At 33.4% G+C, this 21,565-nt stretch overlaps 1 protein-coding gene and 1 non-coding gene across 2 annotated transcripts; both read left to right on the forward strand.

Annotated features, from left to right (window-relative positions):
- Nucleotides 1-8,031: 8,031 nt before the first annotated feature.
- LOC131004443 (leucine-rich repeat receptor-like serine/threonine/tyrosine-protein kinase SOBIR1) lies at nucleotides 8,032-10,538 on the forward strand. The gene is made up of 2 exons (XM_057931141.1): nucleotides 8,032-8,944; nucleotides 9,084-10,538. The coding sequence occupies exons 1-2, from the start codon at nucleotides 8,250-8,252 to the stop codon at nucleotides 10,372-10,374; spliced, it is 1,986 nt and encodes a 661-aa protein (XP_057787124.1). The 5' UTR covers nucleotides 8,032-8,249; the 3' UTR covers nucleotides 10,375-10,538.
- Nucleotides 10,539-11,163: 625 nt separating this feature from the next.
- Nucleotides 11,164-11,235, forward strand: TRNAT-UGU (transfer RNA threonine (anticodon UGU)). Its single transcript has one exon. It is a non-coding gene; the product is annotated as a tRNA-Thr (tRNA).
- The last annotated feature ends 10,330 nt before the right edge of the window (nucleotides 11,236-21,565 follow it).

A 21,565-nucleotide genomic window follows, 5' to 3' on the forward strand; every position in this document is an offset into this window, starting at 1 on the left:
TAAAAGTCTAACACATTTAAAGTTTTGAAACTTAATCAATGATATAAAAATAAACCTTGACAGACGACTACCACTCTTGATGTGATTAAGAAAAATAGATATTAATTATAAATTTTTTAATAGAAGTCAAACTATTTAAGTATTCATGTTTATACGAAAACAGACTAATAGCTGCTTGATTGACATAACCAACTAATTGAAGCTTAAAAAAAATAGTTGAAAGAGTATTCTGATGTAGCATCGATTTGCATGAGTGGAAAAAATTAAATATTAACAGCTACTAAAGAATTTAAACACTTACAGTTTGAAACTAACTAAGGTAATTTAACAAAATCTTGCGTAAAAGAAAATAAGTGAGAGGAAGGGTACCGATCCTTACTGCTAGCTTTAAGTCCTGTGTGTGTCTCTTTTAGGGTTTGAAAATTGATCTCATATTTATACTAGTCTTTAAAGAGTTCTAGTTCTAATAGGAGACAATAATAATAATAATAATAATAATAATAATAATAATAATAATAATAATAATAATAATAATAATAATAATAATAATAATAAAATTAATGGTGCATATCTATATGTATCATGTAATTATTTAAAAAAAAAACTATACAAGAAAATACTATTAATTAAACTTATAAAATAAATCTAAATTATCGGGGTGTTACAAAAATCATTTTCTTTGAAACATTATTACTCCTTCCGTCCCACGAATCTTGACACGTATTCTTTTTTGGGCCGTCCCACGAAACTTGACACATTTCCAAATAAGGTAATAATTAGTCCAAAAATAAGAGCACTCCCAGCAGATCACCTAAATGCATCACTAACTCTAAATTTAGGCTAAAACAATTGAAAATGAGATAAAAAAATGCATCCAACAGATCCCCTAAATTGGATGAGGCCCACAAAAATGTTTACACCTACCTAAATTCAATCTTAAATTTACACTCACCCTAAATTTATTTTAAGCTTATAATTAGTAGGGCCCACACATAATTATTGTTTTTATGTAGAAAATATGAGATCTGGTGTATGCATTTATAAAATCGAGATCCTAAAATTAAATAGGGAAGCTTTAGGAAAGAATATATGGGCATAATTTTGGGATTTCTGCTGGGAGCCTGGGAGTGCTCTAAGAGGTCTTAATTACATTCTCTTTCCTACTTTATCGCTTTATTACATTCTTTCTCCTAGTTTATCACTTTTATACTTTATTACCTACACACTTAAAATACTAATCTACAATTCCTTAATTCCAGTGCCGAAATCAAACGTGTCAAGATTCGTGGGACGGTGGGAGTACTTTTTATCTAAAGTTAAGTTGGTTTTCTAAATGTCATTGTTTGATATGTTATTGAAAGGGAGGAATTCAGTTCTACCCATATTTCTAAAACGTAATTTTGAAAATACTCACTTTTTATAATTGATTCAGCCCATGACCATTTTAATTTTTTAATATATTGACATGGATATGGAGTGAATTGCTTGTGAAAAGTGGGTATATTGTGAATATACTTTTAGAAAGGTGGGCACTTTTATATATTAGCACTTATTGAAATTAGAGCTAGAATTAATCATAACTCACTCGATCTATTTTTCATAAAAAAAATAATTTCAAATAATTTTGAATTAATTTTAATTTTAAATAATTAGTAATGTAATATCCTATTCGGTTGAATATATAGAAAAATTCAACACTTAATCTCGAGACAATGTCACATAGAATTAGTCATAACTCACTTGATCTATTTTTCATAAAAAAAAAAATCAATAATTTTGAATTAATTTTAATTTTAAATAATTACAAAATAATCCAATGACAAGCAACTAAACTCCATTAATTCGTAAGATAGTTTTATTTTTTAAGTAATATATTTCGAAGAAGGACTAAGGCAACTTATTTGTTGATTTTCTTTTCCTCATTAGAGATGTACTATATGGAAAAGCGTTAGTTGACTCAAGGAAGTTAAACATTGACTGAAGAATTAAAAAGAAAAAAGAAAAATGATGCACTAATTTTGTTTGTTCTTCTCAAGAACTAGTCTCCTTAAAATTAACTATTATTGGTCCACCGGTATTGTCCAATGTTAAGCTTGGAGTGTGACATTTGTGACCTGCTACTGTATCCAATAAAAATATTTGAAACTTGTGATTAAATTGCACTACATTTTTTATAATTACGCAACTTATTCCAAGTAGTGCTCACTCTATCCACAAATATTGAGATGATGTGTTTATTACTATTTTCATTCGTTCATAAAGATTGTGTGTGTTTTTTTTTTTTGGAAACCTCATTTATACTTAAACTTCATTTACACTCAATATTTATAAAATACCTATCATTTACTTTTACAATTTATTGAGCTCAATACTATCATTTAACACTAAAATCACATCTTCCAACTTTTTTATTAAAATCTGTATCCTCCACTCCACCACACACTCTTTGTGGACGGATGGAGTATGATATAGAAAATTTTAACAAAATTAAAAAATAGTGATCTTTCTCTTAATCGAGCTAATTATACAGCAGGTGTAGCATTACGATGAATAATTACGCGTAGTTTCATAAATGTTTGTGAAAAAACAAAAAATAAATTTATATTCAAAGTGTTAGTAGTGTTATACTACAAAAAAAGTACGTGCCTAGCGACAAAAATTTTCACATATAAAAAACACGCTTTTTCTTCGCAAATTTGAAGTTACGACGAATTTCAATCAATCATGAAAGACACTAAAATTGGGATTATAAATTAATCTATTTACTAAATTCAGATTCAGTCGCAAGATTAGTGACGGACTTGAAACGAAAAATACATTGCAAAATGATATCGTGGTCGCTGTCGTTGACTGGATTTTTCGATGGCATTAGCAACTGAATGTACCATCGCTAATTATGACAACGAGTTTTTCGTCATTAATTTTTTCAGTCGATGTTGCGTATGCCATCCGACGAAAACAATCTATCTTGCGACTGAATCTGAATTTAGTAAAATTATGTCGTAAAATTTGCTATGATGTAAAATTATGTCGTAAAATTTGCTATGATGTTGCGTATACAATCTATCTAACGACGAATAGAATCTATCTAAACTTTCGTCGCAAAATTATGTCGTAAAATTTGCTGTAAATGATGATCCGCTGTATTGATTCTCCGCTGCATCCACCGCAAAATGAAAGTATTTTTGCGATGTTAGATGTATCCTTATAATATTGTGAGCAAGTTGGCGACATGCTAAGATTTTGAAAATTCAGATAAGGTGACAAAGATTCTTTTAAAGATCTTTTATTTGTAAGTTTCTTTATCTAATATAATTTCAAGCAACTGATGAATGATCTGATTCGTAAACATAATAAAAAAAATTATTTAGTCATGATTAAATTAATCGAATTCTTATAATTAAAGATGCAAAAACTATTAATTTAAATATAAAATTATCCATTCTGTCGGACTTTAGCTATATGTCTACTTATTATTATACATATGATAGCATTCGAAACAATTTTTAGGATGAAACAGTAGAAGAAATTAAAATACACTATATTGTTTAAGCCTGTTAATTAGGAGTATTGCTATTCACTATGTTTTGAGATTATTAATATTCTCAATCTATTTATGCTTCAACAAATTAAAGTCGATTAGAACATGAATCGAGCTCAATAGTCTGATAATCATACTTATTTTGCATTTTATTCGTTTTTATACATCGAACTTGAGCTCAAATCGCAGTTATCAAATTGAAAATTGTGTTTGCCCTATTATGTACGTCAAATCTAACCAACATGGCATTTTAGCCGGCGATCTCAAATAAATTATTCATTCTTATCTCTAGTCCCATCTTACGGTTTAATTGCGAGTGTGGAAAACGTTGGAAAATTAAAATACTAACTATTATTTCAACCACTAAAGATACCCCAAAGTCAAGTCTGTCGTTTGTTTTTGCATTCTTATTATTTAATTATTTATTTTCTGCAAGGAAGTTGACCAGAAATTTCTTAGTCTCCCTAGCTAGACGCTGATTTTCCAGCTATATTTAATTATATCCACATTTACCCTTTATAAAAGATGACGGTTTCCACGTACTACTCGAGATTTGCGCCCATATATAGATAATAAGGAGATGATTGGTATGATGGAATGAAATGAGGGTGGAATGGAACGAGGTTAGGAATGGAATGAAGGGGGGAAAGGAATGGCAAACCTTGATGATTCTTTTGCTTGGTATGCATAAGGAATACAAGAGGAATGAAATTGTAATTCCTTGTTTGATTCCATTCCTATGATTGGTATCTAAAAATAAATTCTAGGAATGGAATGAAATTATTTTGTTTTACTAAATTAACATTTACATCGCACGAATTTTTTTTATATATTTTATTATATATAAAATTTATATTAATTTGATTTTTATATAAAAAATTCTAAATATAATAAAAAATATTGTAATTTAAGATAAATATTTTAGTTTAATATGAAAAAATAAAGAATAATTCACATTAATAATTTTATTATAATCACAAATTTGCCGCTCAATTTTGTTTGAAATCAATTTGAAATTGAGAACTCCATTTTTAATATAGTATAGATTTATCAAATTGGCATTATTTTGCATCTCTCATCTCTATTTTGTGTTATATTTGTAGGGACAAACCAAAATTTGCACTGGGGTAAAATCGGAAAGAAAAAAAATTGAATATTAATAAAATTATATTTTTAAAAAAATTGACGTATTTTCCATGCATATTACTACACAAAAACATGCACCCCCCAAAAAAATTAAGTTTTTCTTGCCACCCACAACCCCCCCTCCCCTATCTTTTTATTAAATTTTTCTTGCCACCCCCCAACCCCCTTCCCCCAAATTTTTGTATATTTTACTCGCCACCCCCACACCTCCTCCCCCCCTTCCCAATTTTTTTAGGGTAAATTTGGTTTAAAACAATAATAAATTTTCAAATTTTGGTTTTTCCCACAAATATGGCTGAACATCGGTTCAAAACCGAACCGAACCGACTCGATTTATAAAAACTGAATTTTCTATTTTTCAAATCATAAAACACATGCTACTGTCATTTGACTCATTTCAAATAATTACAAAAAAAGCGAAAAGAACAAGAAAAACATGTTGCTGCCTCACATCTCGAAATCTGAAGAGAAAAAAATCCATAAACATCAGCGATTCAATTTCACACATATCAGTCAATTCATAAAACAAGAAAAACATATATTAACAATTCATTCTTAAAACAAGAATGCTACTGCGTGGACGTGACGACGCAGATCGCGGGCTGCTGCTGTTGCGGAGGAGAGGCCGGGGAGCAGTCATCGTCGCCGACTCGCCGATAGGGTGCTGCTTGCTGCTGCTGTAAGACGGCGGTCTTAAATTGGAGGGTGGGGGTGGGTGGGTTGGGGTGGGGAGAAAAACAAAAAAAAAATTGGGGGGAAAGGGAAAGGTGGGTGAGGTGTGGGGGTGACGAGAAAACTTAAAAAAAAAAAAAATTGGAGGGTGGAATGGCGAGAATTTTTTTTTTTAAAATAAAAATATTTTTTTTTAGGTAGAGGGGGTGGGGTGGGGTGGAAGGGGTGTAAGTAGGGGTGGGGTGGGGTGGGGTGGGGGTGCAAAATATATAAGGATAATTTTGTCAAAACCTAAATTTAGGTGAATTAGAAATGGAATGGAATGAAATGGAATGGGTAATACCATGTGGGAGGGAAGGAATGGTGATTCCTATATGTAAAGGAATGGTGATTCTCTTAAGAATGATGATTCCTAAAATAAAAGTATACCAAGCATAGGAATGGAATGGAGGTAGGAATCACCATTCCATTCCCACCTCCATTCCATCATACCAATCACCTCCTAAAGGTTTCGTTCAAAATATTAGATATGGTTGAGAATTGAAAATGTGCTTCAACACCCATGAATAACTCAATAATTTTTATAAATAAATTAATATAATGTATAAATAATTATTTTTATTTCAATTCGAATCTTGAACCAGTGAAATTTTTACCATATTAACTAAGTACGATTATTCGTGAGTTATATTAATTTATTCATAAATTTTATTCATTATTTTCATTTTCATCAAAAAATAAAAATCTAATTAGAACCACATTCTATATGTGTATGGTGTGATTTCAATAATAACTATAATTTTCATAAGAGCGCGAGAATCATATAAAATTGTTGCATCTGCTGTAAATAGTAATGCATACGCCCTACTAAATTTACTGCACACGGAAAAAAAGATTCACTCATTTCAGGATTCAAAACTCAAGTGTTGCATTCATCCACAAATAGGATGCATTCACCGTAAACCTTATTGATCAAAGGACTGAAAATTGTTCTCCAATCTTATTTTGTTTAGTGGTTCTTACTTGAACCTTTCTATAAATACATATAGAAGGGCTAGGATGAAAACAACACTTGGAGTATAAAATAGGAATATATTTGCACCATTGATATTCTCATAATCTAACTGTTGAGATTTAATCTTAGAGGATTCGTACGTAAATGTCTGAATTTTATATAGAACATGTATGAATTTTTTCGCTATGTGAATTGCGAAAATTAAAATTTTGCTACCTATGAGATTTGAACTCAGGACCATGAATTCATTCAACAAGTGTATGAATTTGGAACGTCAAATATTTAAATTTTATAACTGATACTCCTTTCTTTTGGGCACGGAGATTAAGAAATGTGTATAAAGTAAATAAAGTGGGTATAAAGTAGATAAAGTGAGTTGATGGAAATTGTTTAAATATTAAGTATAGAGAGAGAGTGGATTGCCAAAAAAGGTATGAGACATTTGGAGTGGGATGTCCCATTATGGAAAGTGGGACATTTGAAGTGGGACAGATGGAGTATTAATTTATTCAAATTTATTGTATAAAATAAACTAACTATTAAGCTAATATAAATCTATGAATAAACTAATATAAATCCACGAATAAACTGATTGTAATGCCATTCAAACTTGAGTTCAAATTTTGGAGGTGGCGAAAATTTTAGCATATTAACTGATAGTATGTTATTAATGCATTACAAACAACTTATTTGTAAATTTATGTTGGCTTATTCATTATTATCATTTCTCACGAAAATAATCATTTATCACTATAACCTAACCCCATATATATAAAGTGGACTATGTAGATTTCATTCCCTTAGATAGTATATAACTCTAAATCTGAATCATACATTGTATTTATATTCATGTGGACACATAAAAATGCGACATCTAGCAGAGGTATTCAAAGACAAAAAATGTGGAAGAGTGCTATTGTCCCTTAAAAATATAATGGTTTAGATTTTCTGCAATTTTTCTGAAAAAATTAACGCGTTTTCAACAAGCATGATGTTGAACATAATTATGTATAATGTTGCACACAAATATGTATATGCAATTCGTAATCTATTATCCGATCAACCTGACAGCTGCTCGAACTCAACGCTCGTTGCATTTTTGTGAAGAGGTGACCCGATAGCCCTCGGACCTGAGCTTGCTAAGTACGCCTTTCTTCGTTGCTCGTCGATATGTGTAAATTTAATGATACACTTTCACTTTTTTGCCTGAAATTGCTATTTCAATCAATAGATTACATATTTTGATAGTTTTGTTGTTGGTTTCTTTTATATGTATGGTTTAACTAATGTAAGTCAGATGATGCATAATTCAAGTGGTAAAATTGAGACATTCAAAAATTTTCTTTTTTGAAAGATTTTGAGTTTAATCTCACCTGCATGCGATGTAGTTTTTTCATTTTTATATGATGCAATGGTCTCGTTTACGTGATTTTTTTTCCTTTTTATGTGGTGTAAATGTTCCGTCTGCATGCAGATGATTTATTTGATTATATTTAGATAGCTTGCTTCTTTCACTAAAACTTAAGATGTTGAACCATCTTGATTTGTGGATATTCATTCCTCCATGAGTGAGGTGAGAGATCTGAAAACTATGAGTAATAGATTTCTCTTTTACGTTAAATAAAATAATTTTATTTATAAAATTAGAACATAGTTATTTTTTTGGTTAAATTTTCTTATGAGGGTCAGTTTGGTAATATTGTACAAGTCAACCTATGATACGTGAATTTTGGAGCTAAGTCCTCCGCCCCAAATTCTTTCACACGGCATCCACGACCACGATTGCACAATAAAAACACACAGCCACCACACAAAACTCCGGCAGCCTCCAACAACCACAACTTCCACCGCTGGCGGCAACGACCAGCAGTAGCAATGGCTCCGACTCCATCCAAATGCCACCTCTTTCTCCTCCACTTCACCACACTCATCCTCCTCGTCCAATCAAGATCTCCAACACTCCTCCGCTCCGACCTTGAAGCTCTCTTGCTCATCCACAAGGACCTCGGCTTCCGCCGCAGCCCCGTGGCGAACCCCTGCGATTCCGCCGGAATATTCTGCGAGAGGCGGAGCGTCAACACCTCGCACACGCTCCGGATCACCGGCCTCGTCTTCGAATCGCAGCAGCTCGACGGCAGGCTCTCTCCCGCCATTTCCAAGCTCACCGAGCTCAAACAACTCTCCCTACAAGACAACAACCTCTTCGATCAAATCCCAGCTCAAATCGTGGAATGCAAGAAGCTCGAGATCCTCGACCTCAGAAACAATCAATTCTCCGGCCAAATCCCGGTCGGCTTATCGTGGCTGATCCGCCTCCGAGTTCTCGATCTCTCCGGGAACATGTTCACCGGCAACCTCAAGTTCCTGAAGCACTTCCCCAACCTCGAGAAGCTCAACCTCGCCGACAACATGTTCGCCGGCACCGTGCCGGCGTCGCTGCGGTCGTTCCGGAATCTTCAATTCGTCGATGTCTCCGGCAACAGCCTCCTCGTGGGCCCTCTTCCGTCGATCAACAACCACGAAAATCAGGAACACAGCCAAGCCCCGGGCATGCTCCGGCGAACCACCGGGTAATTATTTTCAATTATTATATTTATATTGTATGTTGTAACTTTTTTACTTTTTATTTATGGAATTGTAATTTCGATCCTTTAAACTTGTTCCAAAATATAAAAATCTAGTTTTGTTTGCTCATTTTTTAAATTCTAGCTCCGCCGCTGATCAAAGCCACCACTCCGTGGCTGCAGAATCGACTGGAATCCAATCCACGGTCCCAAAACGCTACTCCTTGGCCGAAATTTCCCCCGCCGCTGCGAAGAACGGCACCAAATTACCAGCCCTGTTCCTCGCCCCGGGCCCATCTCCGGCGGGAGGTCCGTCAGCCGCTCCCACCGGCAGACACAGGAAAAGCAACAAGAAGAGAATAATCGGGTGGTCTCTCGGATTCGTGGCCGGAGTAATCGGAGGAATCTTATCTGGATTAGTCTTCTCCTTAGTTTTCAAGCTGCTCCTGCTCCTAATCAACGGCAGAAACAAGGATACCGGAATTAAAATATTCTCCCCATTGATCAAGAAGCCAGAAGACCTGGCCTTCTTAGAAAAAGAAGACGGATTATCATCGCTCAACATCATCGGAAAAGGCGGATGCGGCGAAGTCTACAAAGCCGTTTTACCGGGAAGCGACGGCAAGGAAATCGCAATCAAGAAGATAAACCAGTCGGCCACAGACACGGAGGAGCTGACGGAAGAAGACAGCAAGCTCCTGAACAAGAAAATGCGGCAAATCCGATCCGAAATCAAGACCGTGGGAGAAATCCGCCACCGCAACCTCCTGCCCCTGCTGGCCCACCTCCCGCGGCCGGACTGCCACTACTTAGTCTACGAGTACATGAAGAACGGCAGCGTGCACGACTACCTGCTGCAGGTGTCGAGAGGGGAGAGGGAGCTGGAGTGGGCGGCGAGGTACAAGATCATCATGGGGATCGCGGCTGGGCTCGAGTATCTGCACATGAACCACACGCCGCGTATCATCCACAGGGACCTGAAGCCCGCGAACGTGCTGCTGGACGACGAGATGGAGGCACGGATCGCCGACTTCGGGCTGGCCAAGTCAGTGCCGGACGCCAACACGCACGTGTCCACGTCCAACATTGCGGGCACGGCAGGGTACATCGCCCCCGAGTATTACCAGACCTTCAAGTTCACGGACAAGTGCGATGTTTACAGCTTCGGAGTCGTGCTGGCGGTGGTGGTGATGGGGAAGATGCCCTCGGATGAGTTCTTTCAGAATACGGAGGAGATGAGCCTGGTGAAGTGGATGAGGAATGTGATGACCTCCGATGATCCCAAGCGGGCGATTGATCCCAAGCTCATGGGGAATGGCCACGAGGAGCAGATGCTGCTGGCTTTGAAGGTCGCTTGTTTCTGCACCTTGGATAATCCTAAAGAGAGGCCTAATAGTAAGGATGCCAGGACTATGTTGTCTCAGATTACGCATTGATTAATCATCAATATATTTGCTTTGTAAGTGCATGTGTATGTGTTGGTCTAAGAAGTTGAGACGTGTGTATCTGCTCAAATTAATTGTAATGATGTATTTGTATTTCCCTAGTTTGCTGATAAAAGTTTCTTCATATCCCACAATAAAGTACAAGATAAATTATCGATTTGGTCTCTACCTAGAATTGTTAAAATTAGCCACATTAATTAGTCGTTACTGTGACCAAGAGTAAGTTATGTCCAAAGTTACATTTTGCTGACAAATTGTGCCGAGATGATGGCAGTGATCGATTGTATTGTGTTGAGTTTGGAATATGGTCTGCACTACACCGATTCTATGTTTGCAGTTCGGGTTATGGTTGATCCGGCAGAGAATGTCGCCTTCTTACCACTGGACAATCGAGATATCTTGAAAGCGGCGAGAGATAATATTTTAATTGGAGTTTTTCATATGTATCGCCTGGCCTTTAACACAATTTGTGCGACACATTGAATAACCCATGAGGTGGTCTCATGATTTCCCTGATTTAGGAACATTGTACGAAACAATATTTGGGTAAGAATATTATTAATCTTTCGTCTCAGGAAAAAAAAAAAAAAAGAAAAAAAAGGAAGAAGAAGAAGAGGAAGAAAAAGAAAAAGAAAAACATATTGTGGGCCTTTAATTTCATGAAATTTGAGTCTTGGGCCTATGCTATGCAACTGATGCAAGAATCTCAAATGAAGATAAAGTTTGTGACAATTGTTCTCAAATATCGAATTTTGGGATGTTTATTTGCATATCAGAGATGCCCCTATAGCTCAGTGGTAGAGCGTCAGTCTTGTAAACTGAAGGTCTGTAGTTCGATCCTGCATGGGGGCAATTATGTTTCAATTTATTTTTTTATATTCAATTCTTCCTTTTTGTCTTTTTTTGGGTGTGAGTAAGGGATGTCAATCGGGCCAGCCCTATCGGATGCAGGCTAATCGGGGCTGGAGATTTTGTCGGGTTATAAATTTTCAACCCTAACCCTAAACGTTCGGTTTTCATGCTAGTCCATCGGGCTAGTCGGCTTAAATGCGTAAAAATAAAATAAATATTGTATTTTGTTATTTTTAATGATCTAATGTATAATGTATAAAACATACATAGAAATCAAAGATATAGTAAATTATATAACAAGCATGAAATGCAAAAATATAACATATTCAAAAAAACATCAAGATTACATAACATATAAAATAAGTTGATAACAATAAAAATGTTCAACTTTGTTAACGAAAAAATAATAAAATATCCAACAATAGTTTGAATTCATAGAATCAAAGCATCTCAAAAATACAGAAAAGTGAAATGATGAGACTTTATAATATTTTTTCATTTTTTAATTTTTGTATCTAAATATTCAATATTAAGCATTCGGGTTTCGGGCTAGCCCATCAGGTTAGTTGGGCCGACCCTGACGGGTGCCGGGCTATTCAGTTACGGGCTAATCGGGTTGTAACTTTTATCGTGAAAATATTCAACCCTAACCCTCTCGGATGGCGGGTTAATCGGGTCAGCCCACGGATTTCGGGCTAGATTGGCATCCCTATGTTGGATTTGTATACTGAAAGCAAGAACGTTTTATACTTGTATACAATGTTTCCTAAGTTCACTATTTAATCTCCTATCTGATTGTGTTCATGATTGCATATGTATGTCATTTGTCTCTATATAAGTAGATTATATGGTGTATTGTAGATCACAGAAGACCATATAATTGGAATAACCTTAAGAGATATAAACTGATCACAGCCGAGATGACTCTAGGATGAGTCGTTGGTTTAGGCTACAGTATAGATGGAAGGAGTTTGTCTTCACTACTTGTCTATACTGGTACGTCGTAACGTATTGATAGGATCACAGTGAGATGTATTCTTCTATCTGACATATGTGAAGGATCAAGATCTCGGTGACTTAATAAGATCTTAATACTAATAATGTTTCAAATATATATGTTGATTCGTGTATCACTTTGATTTACTGTGGGTGAGAGTTATATATTAACTTGAGTACTCTGTATCTTGGGTGATAGCGGTTAATATATGATATTTGGTTATCTGTATTAGTACCCGTATCCGATATAGGATAGTGACATCCCCTTAAGGAGCTCAAAAGGTTTATTGCGTTAAACCCTGCAGGATGGTTAAGTTCAGACGCAATATTAAGTGTTGAGTGATACTACTTAAGGATTACAAAGAGATTAATTAATATAAGCTGTCAGAGCTTTAATTAATTAATGGATGTCGGATATTTTAAATACGGAGGTCTAATAAGTCTAAATACAAGCCCGACTTCATCGGTAATAAATGGGTAAATCAATATTGATTCTCTAGTGAATGAATTAATATTTATGAATTAATTGTGATCTGGGCTGATCATAAGAATTAATTCATTTGAGGCCTATCTTTATTCCTTGTATCTGATCCCTGGACTGACCCAAAGTCTCCTGAGCCCAGTAGGAGTCGCCTACTACAGTTATTAAGGCCCTAGGTCTGTGTTTTGTCTTTAAATACAGATATCTGCTCTCGGAATAAGACACACAAGAGTTAGGGTTTTAGAGAACAGAGCCATAAGGAGGCGCCAACTGTAGGGGTCGAATTCTCTGGGAGTTCTCATAGTCCGTTGTCCATCCAACGTTGGGAACTGAGCGGAATACAGTTCAGAATATCTGAGCTGGAGTCAGATTTTCGCAGGAAACCAAGTTCTGGCAGTCTCCGAAAACAGCCATAATTTCCTCTATAGAACTCCGATTGAGGTAAAACATGCGGCCACGGAAATCTCTTTCGAAGACGAAGAAGTCGTATTTCTACGAAAAATACGATTGGAGGTCGTTTGAGGGGTCAACGGAGCGTTGAAGTTAGCTAACCTAGTCAGTGACGAATTGGGTCAGAACTAGAGTCTTTTGATTCAATCGTCAACAGCCTCTACGTTCAATTCACAAGTAAGTGATTCTAACTCCAAGGTGCAGCACTTTTAGGAGCATGCTAGGTTTAATCGATGTATGAGGAATTAAGATAATCCAAAAAACAATCCTCGAGCAAATCGAGTATTAATTAAATTTAATATTTCTTCACCCTAGGTGCGACGGGGTCTTCAGTATTGCGCATGCGAGTATTATTTTTCGTTTGGAGTGTACAAATATTTAGAAACTTTTGTCCAAATAATTATTTTTAATTCAGACGCCCTTGTTTTCATGTAAAATAATATTGAAATTATATGATATTTTCAATAAATATAATTTATTTGCTAAAATTATATATATATATATATATATTATTATTATTAAAATATGCAAATTTGAGGATAATCTATATATATATATATATATATATATATATATATTATAGCAAAATAAATCATATCTTACGTGACGTCGTAGAATCGCTCCATTATAATTTTCCTCAATTCTCATTCATTTTTTTTCTAAGTTTTTAATTAATTTTCATTTCTGAAAAAGATTTATATTTGTATTTTATTTTATTAAATAATATTAGTTTAAGTTTATCATTTTATACTCATAATTTAATATATATATATATATATATATATATATGTATGTAATACAATTATATATAGATGTATTTACTTAAACAAAACTATATATTACATTATACATTAATAATTTATACCATGACAAATTGATCATTTACTCAAAATTAAATCGTTATTAATATATTATTTCAATACGAATTATGAATATCTAACACATTTATAAATCTCTTTAATTTTCATCACTCGAGGCCCATACGACTCCTTCAAAGAATACACCAAATTATAGGGCTGGCATTGCTTGGACGGTGGTGTACGTTTCTAGTATTTTACAACTTTTTTCGTCCCACAAATTTTAAGTCAATTTTTTTTTTTGTCTTGAGTCATTTTTATATATAGTTTTTTTTATCAGGAAAAAGATAATTTTATTAAGACAAGAGAACAACGAGGCACCAGTGGTACCCACGAAGCAAAAATCACAGATGCCCAAGTCGAAACCAAGGCACAAAGCCCACTCCAAAGCTACCGAAAACCAGACAAGAGCAAGAGTCAGGGACAAAAAAGAGGAACAAATTGCATCCAAGCTTTAAAATCAATGGGAGGAGCCTCTGTCTTATAAACTTGCTTCCAACTCCACAGTCGTGACTTAATCTCGGCAACTTGCTTTCCTTTATTCCACTTGGCTCCGCTGAAAACTCCTTCATTCCTAACTTTCCAGATGCTACACACTGTAGCTATCCATACACTTGAGAGAAATTTTTGAGATAATTTTTGACCAAGATTAGTGAATGCGTTGAAGTGTTCTTTCGCCTTTTGCTGCAAAACTGAAGAGAGCCCAAGCCAAGAGAGGATCTCATTCCAAATTGCCTTCGTCAGATGGCAGGTAAAGAAGAGGTGGTTCAGCTCCTCACTTTTGTCTTGGCAGAAAAAACATTGAGAGTCTGTGGGAGAAAGTTGCACCTGCCTTCTTTGAAGTTTGTCGCAAGTTGCCACTCTCCCTTTGATAACTCTCCACGCCAAAGTCTTCATCTTATACGGAACCGGAGCTTCCCAAATTCTTTGAAAAGCCTCTTGATCCCTAGGATTCTGTCGGGCTTGCCCCTCCTCTCTACAAGCTTTATAGGCCGATTTGACCGAGAATTTGCCATCTTTAGATCCTTTCCATGTCCATCCGTCACTTTGCCCTGCATTCAAAGAAAAAGAGTTGATGAAGGAGTAAAGCTCAGCCACCTGCTCAACCTCTCGCTCTCTCAGCTCACGCGACCACTCCAGCCGCCATTTTTATATATAGTAAGAATTAGAAAAAAAAAAGGGTTTCTAATTAAACTTATCTCAATTAATCATCATCATTATATAATACGGTTTGAGATTCTTGGATTCTCCTTAATTTCTAGGTCCTACGTGATATTATAAAAGAGTTTTATTTCAAATCTCTGCAATTCTAGAGCCTTTAGCATAAATTTAAATATGAAAATCTCTTCAGTATGAAAATCTCAAACTAAACATAGAAATTTCTTTTTATTCTCATTTTTATCTTGTTTTTTTCCTAAAAAACATATTTTTTTATTAATAAAAAATATTCAATATACATATCAAATTAAATATCGTGTCAATAATTTGATATATAATATGTAAATAATAGATTTAAACTAAGAAATTCATACAAGCTAGAAGTTTTAAAATAAAACATTTTTCTTTCATCTACAATTATTCACAATCGGTTGTCAAAAGTTGTAACTAAAAGAGAAAAAAATTGTAAAAATAAAAAGACAAAATATAAAAATAATGAATAACTTGTCATGTGCATAGTGCACAGACCAACCTTAAACAATCGCTTATTATCATGACATGTTAATAATAAAATATATATAATAATAAATATAGTAGTATAATAAAATATATTTTAGGCCAACCTTAAACGATGGTTAGGCCGGAGTTCTGGAAACTTTCCCTTCCGCCCTTCCCTCTTTTTTCTTTTTCTCCCTAGACGGGTACTCTTTTTCCTTCTCACGGTTTTTCCCACGGAGTTTTCCGTGAAAAGGTTTTAATGAGGCTCGGCCCTTAGTCTGCTTCTCTGTGCTTTCAAGGGTTTCTTAGGTTTTTTCTTTTTTTCTTTTAATAAAATCGTATTTAATAATAAAATATATTTTAGGTTGAAGTAGGTTATTGATAAAACATAATAGAATTTTATTTTTATTAAAAGGTCAGGTTAAGATGAGTTGTTGGTAAAGATAGTTTTATAATTATAAATATGACTAAACGGGTTACAAACTAGTAATATTTTCAAACTAATATACTTTTTATGTCCATCAAATGAGTACATATTTGGAGATGACATGAATATTGAGAAATTGTTTAATTAAATTGTGTGAGTGATAATAGCTTCGCTTTTATAAGTGAGTTGTATGCGGTACATTTACCAAAAAATAAAATGAGTACTCATTTGATGGACGGATCAAAAAAGAAATATGTGTACTTATTTGGTGGACAAAGAGAGTATATAATACACCATCCGTCCCACCTAACTTGATACATTTCCTTATATGGCAATTTTTTTTCTTTTATTCACATTTTTACTTTTTCACCTACCACACTTCACACACAAAACACTAGTTTCTTATATCTTGTGTCCAAAAATTTTGTATCAAGATAACCGAGACGGAGGGAGTAATAATTAAAAAAACTTAAACATTAATTATAATCTTTATTGTCTTTTATTTAAGCATGAATTAAACCTAGACACCATATACACACACATAAGGTTGACTATTGTGAAAATCGCAATTCAAAATGATAATTGAGAACACTGCACTGACATGTAAAATTATCGCATTGGCCGTGAAATTAACTGTAATCAGAAAGAAAAAAAAATTGCTCTCTCCATAATTCGAACCCATGTATTGCATTTATCATCAAAATGATGCATCAACTGCAGATCTTTATGATCAAAGGGCTGAGATGGTTCTCCATTTTTATTATGAATAAAAATTCTCATTTGAACGTCTCCCTATATCTCTATTTTTAACTTGAATTTTTTTACTTTGTATTATAGGGTCCTATACAGCCTGACAATGAGCAATGTGATGCACTTCAATAAGGATATCATTATCGGATTTGAAAATGACGCATCCACCTCTCTGTCATTAATGGTAATAAAAATATATTCTCGATCATTTTGTAATACAACATTTGTAATTATTAATAAAATATATTTATGTACTTATTTTTTTTCACAGTTTAAGAGTATTAGAGAGTATTCTCAAGCTGAGATCGATGACGTTTGTGACGAATGGGCAAGCTACCTGAAAAAAGAATGTGCTCGGTTGAATTTTATATACCAATGGTTAATATATACATTTGAACTTTCATTCTACCGTGAATTTTGATTTAAACTATATTTATGAAAATTGAGATACCATGGAATTTGATTTTGTACAGGAATGCAGGTGCCGCATCAAGTTAAGTCTAAGTTGTGATAATGTATTATTGTATTAGAACATATGATGATGTATTTTGAACGTTTGAATATTGTGTATTTTGTGATAATTTGGTGTTGAAACTCAAGAATATGTATTTTTAATGTTTGGATGCTATGTAACGTATGCTATGGATTTTAATATTGTTTTAGTAATTTTAAATTTATTTATTAATTTTTTGGACATGGATATTAGGGAAATTAAAAAAAAAACACAATAAATATAACGAAAAATTGTCTATACATATTGGGAATACATAACAGTTTTCATCTGTTATGTATAATAAAGATAACGCAACATAACTGTTCTATGTGGAACAATAAACGTTACCTATAATAACAATTACAACGATTTTAGGAATCTTTAATAATGGTATCAAACGTTATACATAATCATTATAGATAACGGTATATATTGTTCTGTATGAGAATAAACAACTGTTACGTATTACGAGAAAGATAATGGTATAGACACTTATGTATAGGGCTGTCGATCGGTTCGGGTTCGATTACTCGTACCCGAATTTTCGGTTATTTGAACCCGAAATTGTCAAATTTCACTAACCGTTTCCGAACCGTTTTAGGAGTTTGGTTACCCAATAACCGCTTCGGTTACCCGATTCAGTTATTTGGCTATCCAAAATACCCATTTAAAAAATTAAAATTCAAATAATTTGCTAGATAAAGGATTTCTCACAATGAAAACACATGCACACAAATACTACTAAATTTTCATCATTTTTTATTATGGTGCATGCTCCCTGCTATTATTTAATATTCCTGCAAAACTACGTTTTGCAGAGTAAAACACCATAGAAAGAAAAAAAAGGAAGAACACAAATCAATCCCAAATTGTACTAAAAATTACCAATAGTACTTCATTTGGATAAAAAGAAGCATCAAGTACCCCAAGCACTTGGATTAATAGTGCACAGTACTAGGGTTCAATTTTTAATTTCTACCAATTAATGAATTAATAATTAAAATGTATATAATATATATATTAAATAATATATTAAATATTTTTTGGTTATTTCGATTAACCCGTTTCGGTTATCAGGTTAACCGATATCCGAAATTTTTCTAAAAATGATAATCGAAGTCGAACCGGTAACCAAAAAATTCGGTTATTGGATACCCAAACCCGAGAATTTTGGTTCGGTTAATGGATTATCCAAAACCCGATAACCATTTAGACAACCCTAGTTATGTATTGAAAAAAGATCCTTTAAATATGATAAAATATAAAAAAATCAAAGTACTTTATATAACGGTTGATATATTCTATGATAGCGGTCACAACCGTTATCTATACTTCTATAGATAACACTACACAAGCGTTACGTATCGGTGCACGAAACTGTTATGTGTAATACATTAGATAGCTGTAATTCGACATTACGTATGAGCACATCGTATTATTATCTATTAAGCTATAAATAATGGTATTTTAGTGTTACGTATGAATATATCATACTGTTATCTATTGTACTCGCTCCGCCCCATTATTAATGACACGTATTCCAGTTTGGACTGTCCCAAGTTAAATGGCTCATTTTTATTTTTGGTAATAATTTTACACTACAAATTACATGGGCCTACATACCTTTACATGCTTTTACACTACAAATCACATGAGCCCACATACCTTTACACATTTTTAAACTACAAATCACATGGGTCCACATACTTTTATAGTTTTATATACTTTTATACTACAATCTTATTTTTCCTTAATTTCTATGCTGAAAAGGTATATGTCATAAATAATGGGACATATGGAGTAATAGATAATGATTTTTTTTTTCGTTACATATGAGCACGTCATACACAGCACCATTATATGCAATGATTTTTTTGGGATATCTGTTATCTATGTGCGAATAGTGTGAGGATGTTGTGTAAGGGAAGGAGGTGGAAAGATTATCGTTGTTTTCTCTTATCTTATTTTAAAAAATAAAATAAAATTATGTAATGGCACTCGGCGAGCCACATCATAATTTCGGGATGGAAAAATAATCGCAGGACATTTGTAATTGGTGAAACAAAAACCTCCAACATACTTTAATTAAGAGATAATAAGGGAAAAATGACCTGAATAGTTAAAATCCGGAGATATGCAGACGATTCAACAAAGAAGTACCTTCAAGAACAATTAATATCTTTTCAATTTCTTAAAATTCCATCCGGATTACAAAGGGATACATGGAGTATTTATAGTGGTTACAAGGGTTAGGGATACAAGAGTCTTTTTCATATCTCACGTACTCCTCATGCATAAAGGATTAATCGATGTCGTTGTCCTCTACCATTTGTCATTCCTTTAACTGATTTGCAGCTTTTCCAACTAACAGGTGAGCTGTATTTATCTGCGTGGGTGGACTTCACTTGACAGTGCAGGTAAGTCTTTGAAGTGTCCGCACAGGTATCCTCTGCAGCGTAGGTGAGATCCTCGTCCGCTTATCTAGCATCCTTGCTTAAACCTACACCGTGAGTCTTTTTTGCCATATATAATAATGAGAATAATAAATAAATAACTAAATAAATAATGCCTACGCTGATAAGGAATCACTCCTCATCAGTAATACAAATCTAATAATTTGAAGTATAATTACAAAAATATTTTTTATAATTTAAAATATTTTTATAAAATAAAAATAATTTAGAATTTAATATAATATTTACTCTCATATAATTGAGTAGATTCTCGCTGAAAATCCACGTTGGGTAGGAAGATTTGGGAGACGAATGACGAAAAATTCACAAAATTCTGTAACATAATTAAAAATCAATTTTAACGCATATATATTTTCAATTAGACCACCTATTCTATACACACATACGGACATACTTATTAAGTTTTCTGTACTGATCTCGATTCTCAAATATATACAGAACAAAAGTAACTTACTAATTTATGTCATTAATTCCCAGGCATCTCAGTTTATTATATCGATATATTATATATATATTGAAAGCACCAATCCAAAAAGAATATTTGGGGAAAATCTGTGGACAACATGTACTGCCAAAGTACATGTATAAATTCAATTGATCATCGATTAATAATAGTGTAAACAAGATTTGGAAATCTGCACTAATCATAGATTAGTTAACGTGGATTAGTTATATAATTGCATCATAAATTAATGTTATCCCCTAAGGCTCTGTTGGTCTGTATAAACTAAATTATCGATTATTAATTACTAATCAAATATAATTGATCATTATTATATAATTAACACTGACAGGGTAAAACGACGTTGTTTTGTCCTATTTTTTTAAAATTAGATTGCTCAGATTTTCGCAGACACTACAAAAAGGTCAAATATAACAATGAAGTGTCAAAGTATACCCTTGCGTCTACATTCTTAGAATAGCATAGAAGCAATCCAATTCCTTAAGCCTAAAATAAGTTAAAAACATGCTTCAGGCCTTTTGAAAAATTAAACTACTAAATAAATGATTTATAAAAAAAATATTTGATGTATGTGAGCGAAAATTTGAGCATTTGATGTGCGCTTAAAGCTTTCTTTCAATTGTGTGAGCGAAAATCTGAGCATATAAGCAAAACCCTGAGCAATCTGAGCGGAAATATTTGGCAAAACAGTGCTGTTTTGCCCAATCAACATTTAAAAAAAAAAAATCAAAAAATACACTTCATCTTTTTGTGGCGAAAAACGTAACTTGAGTTATATTATATTTGTACAAACTTGTCAACTTGATAGTTCAGATGTTTAACTGATATTATCTATAATTTCGGTCATTGATTGATGTTATCAATAGTTTAGGACATATTTGTGACTCAGCTCATAATCTAGGTATTTGATTGTTATTAATTCCCTTATTTTAACTACTTTTCCCCAAAGGTTGTTAAAGATTCGATATTAATTCCGGAAATTATTTTTATTAATCTCTCCACATTGTTATAGCAACAAAACACGCATCATATCTGACATGTTAGTATTACAATCAAACCTTTATAATTTAAGAATTTGATTAATTGGATGAACTTGAACAGTATATTTGGTTTAGTCTAATGAGGAAAAATGACCTGCTCGAATTCAAATTTTTGTCTATTGATCTATAAATTAAGTTTGTAAATTATATCAAATAAATTGAATAAAGAACGGCCTCAAAATACGTGACGTTATTAATTATTAATTAAAATTTATTAATATCCAATTTGAATTTATTAATTGT

The sequence above is a fragment of the Salvia miltiorrhiza genome, unplaced genomic scaffold, assembly GCF_028751815.1.
Source record: "Salvia miltiorrhiza cultivar Shanhuang (shh) unplaced genomic scaffold, IMPLAD_Smil_shh original_scaffold_399, whole genome shotgun sequence".
In the NCBI taxonomy this organism is placed as follows: domain Eukaryota; kingdom Viridiplantae; phylum Streptophyta; class Magnoliopsida; order Lamiales; family Lamiaceae; genus Salvia; species Salvia miltiorrhiza.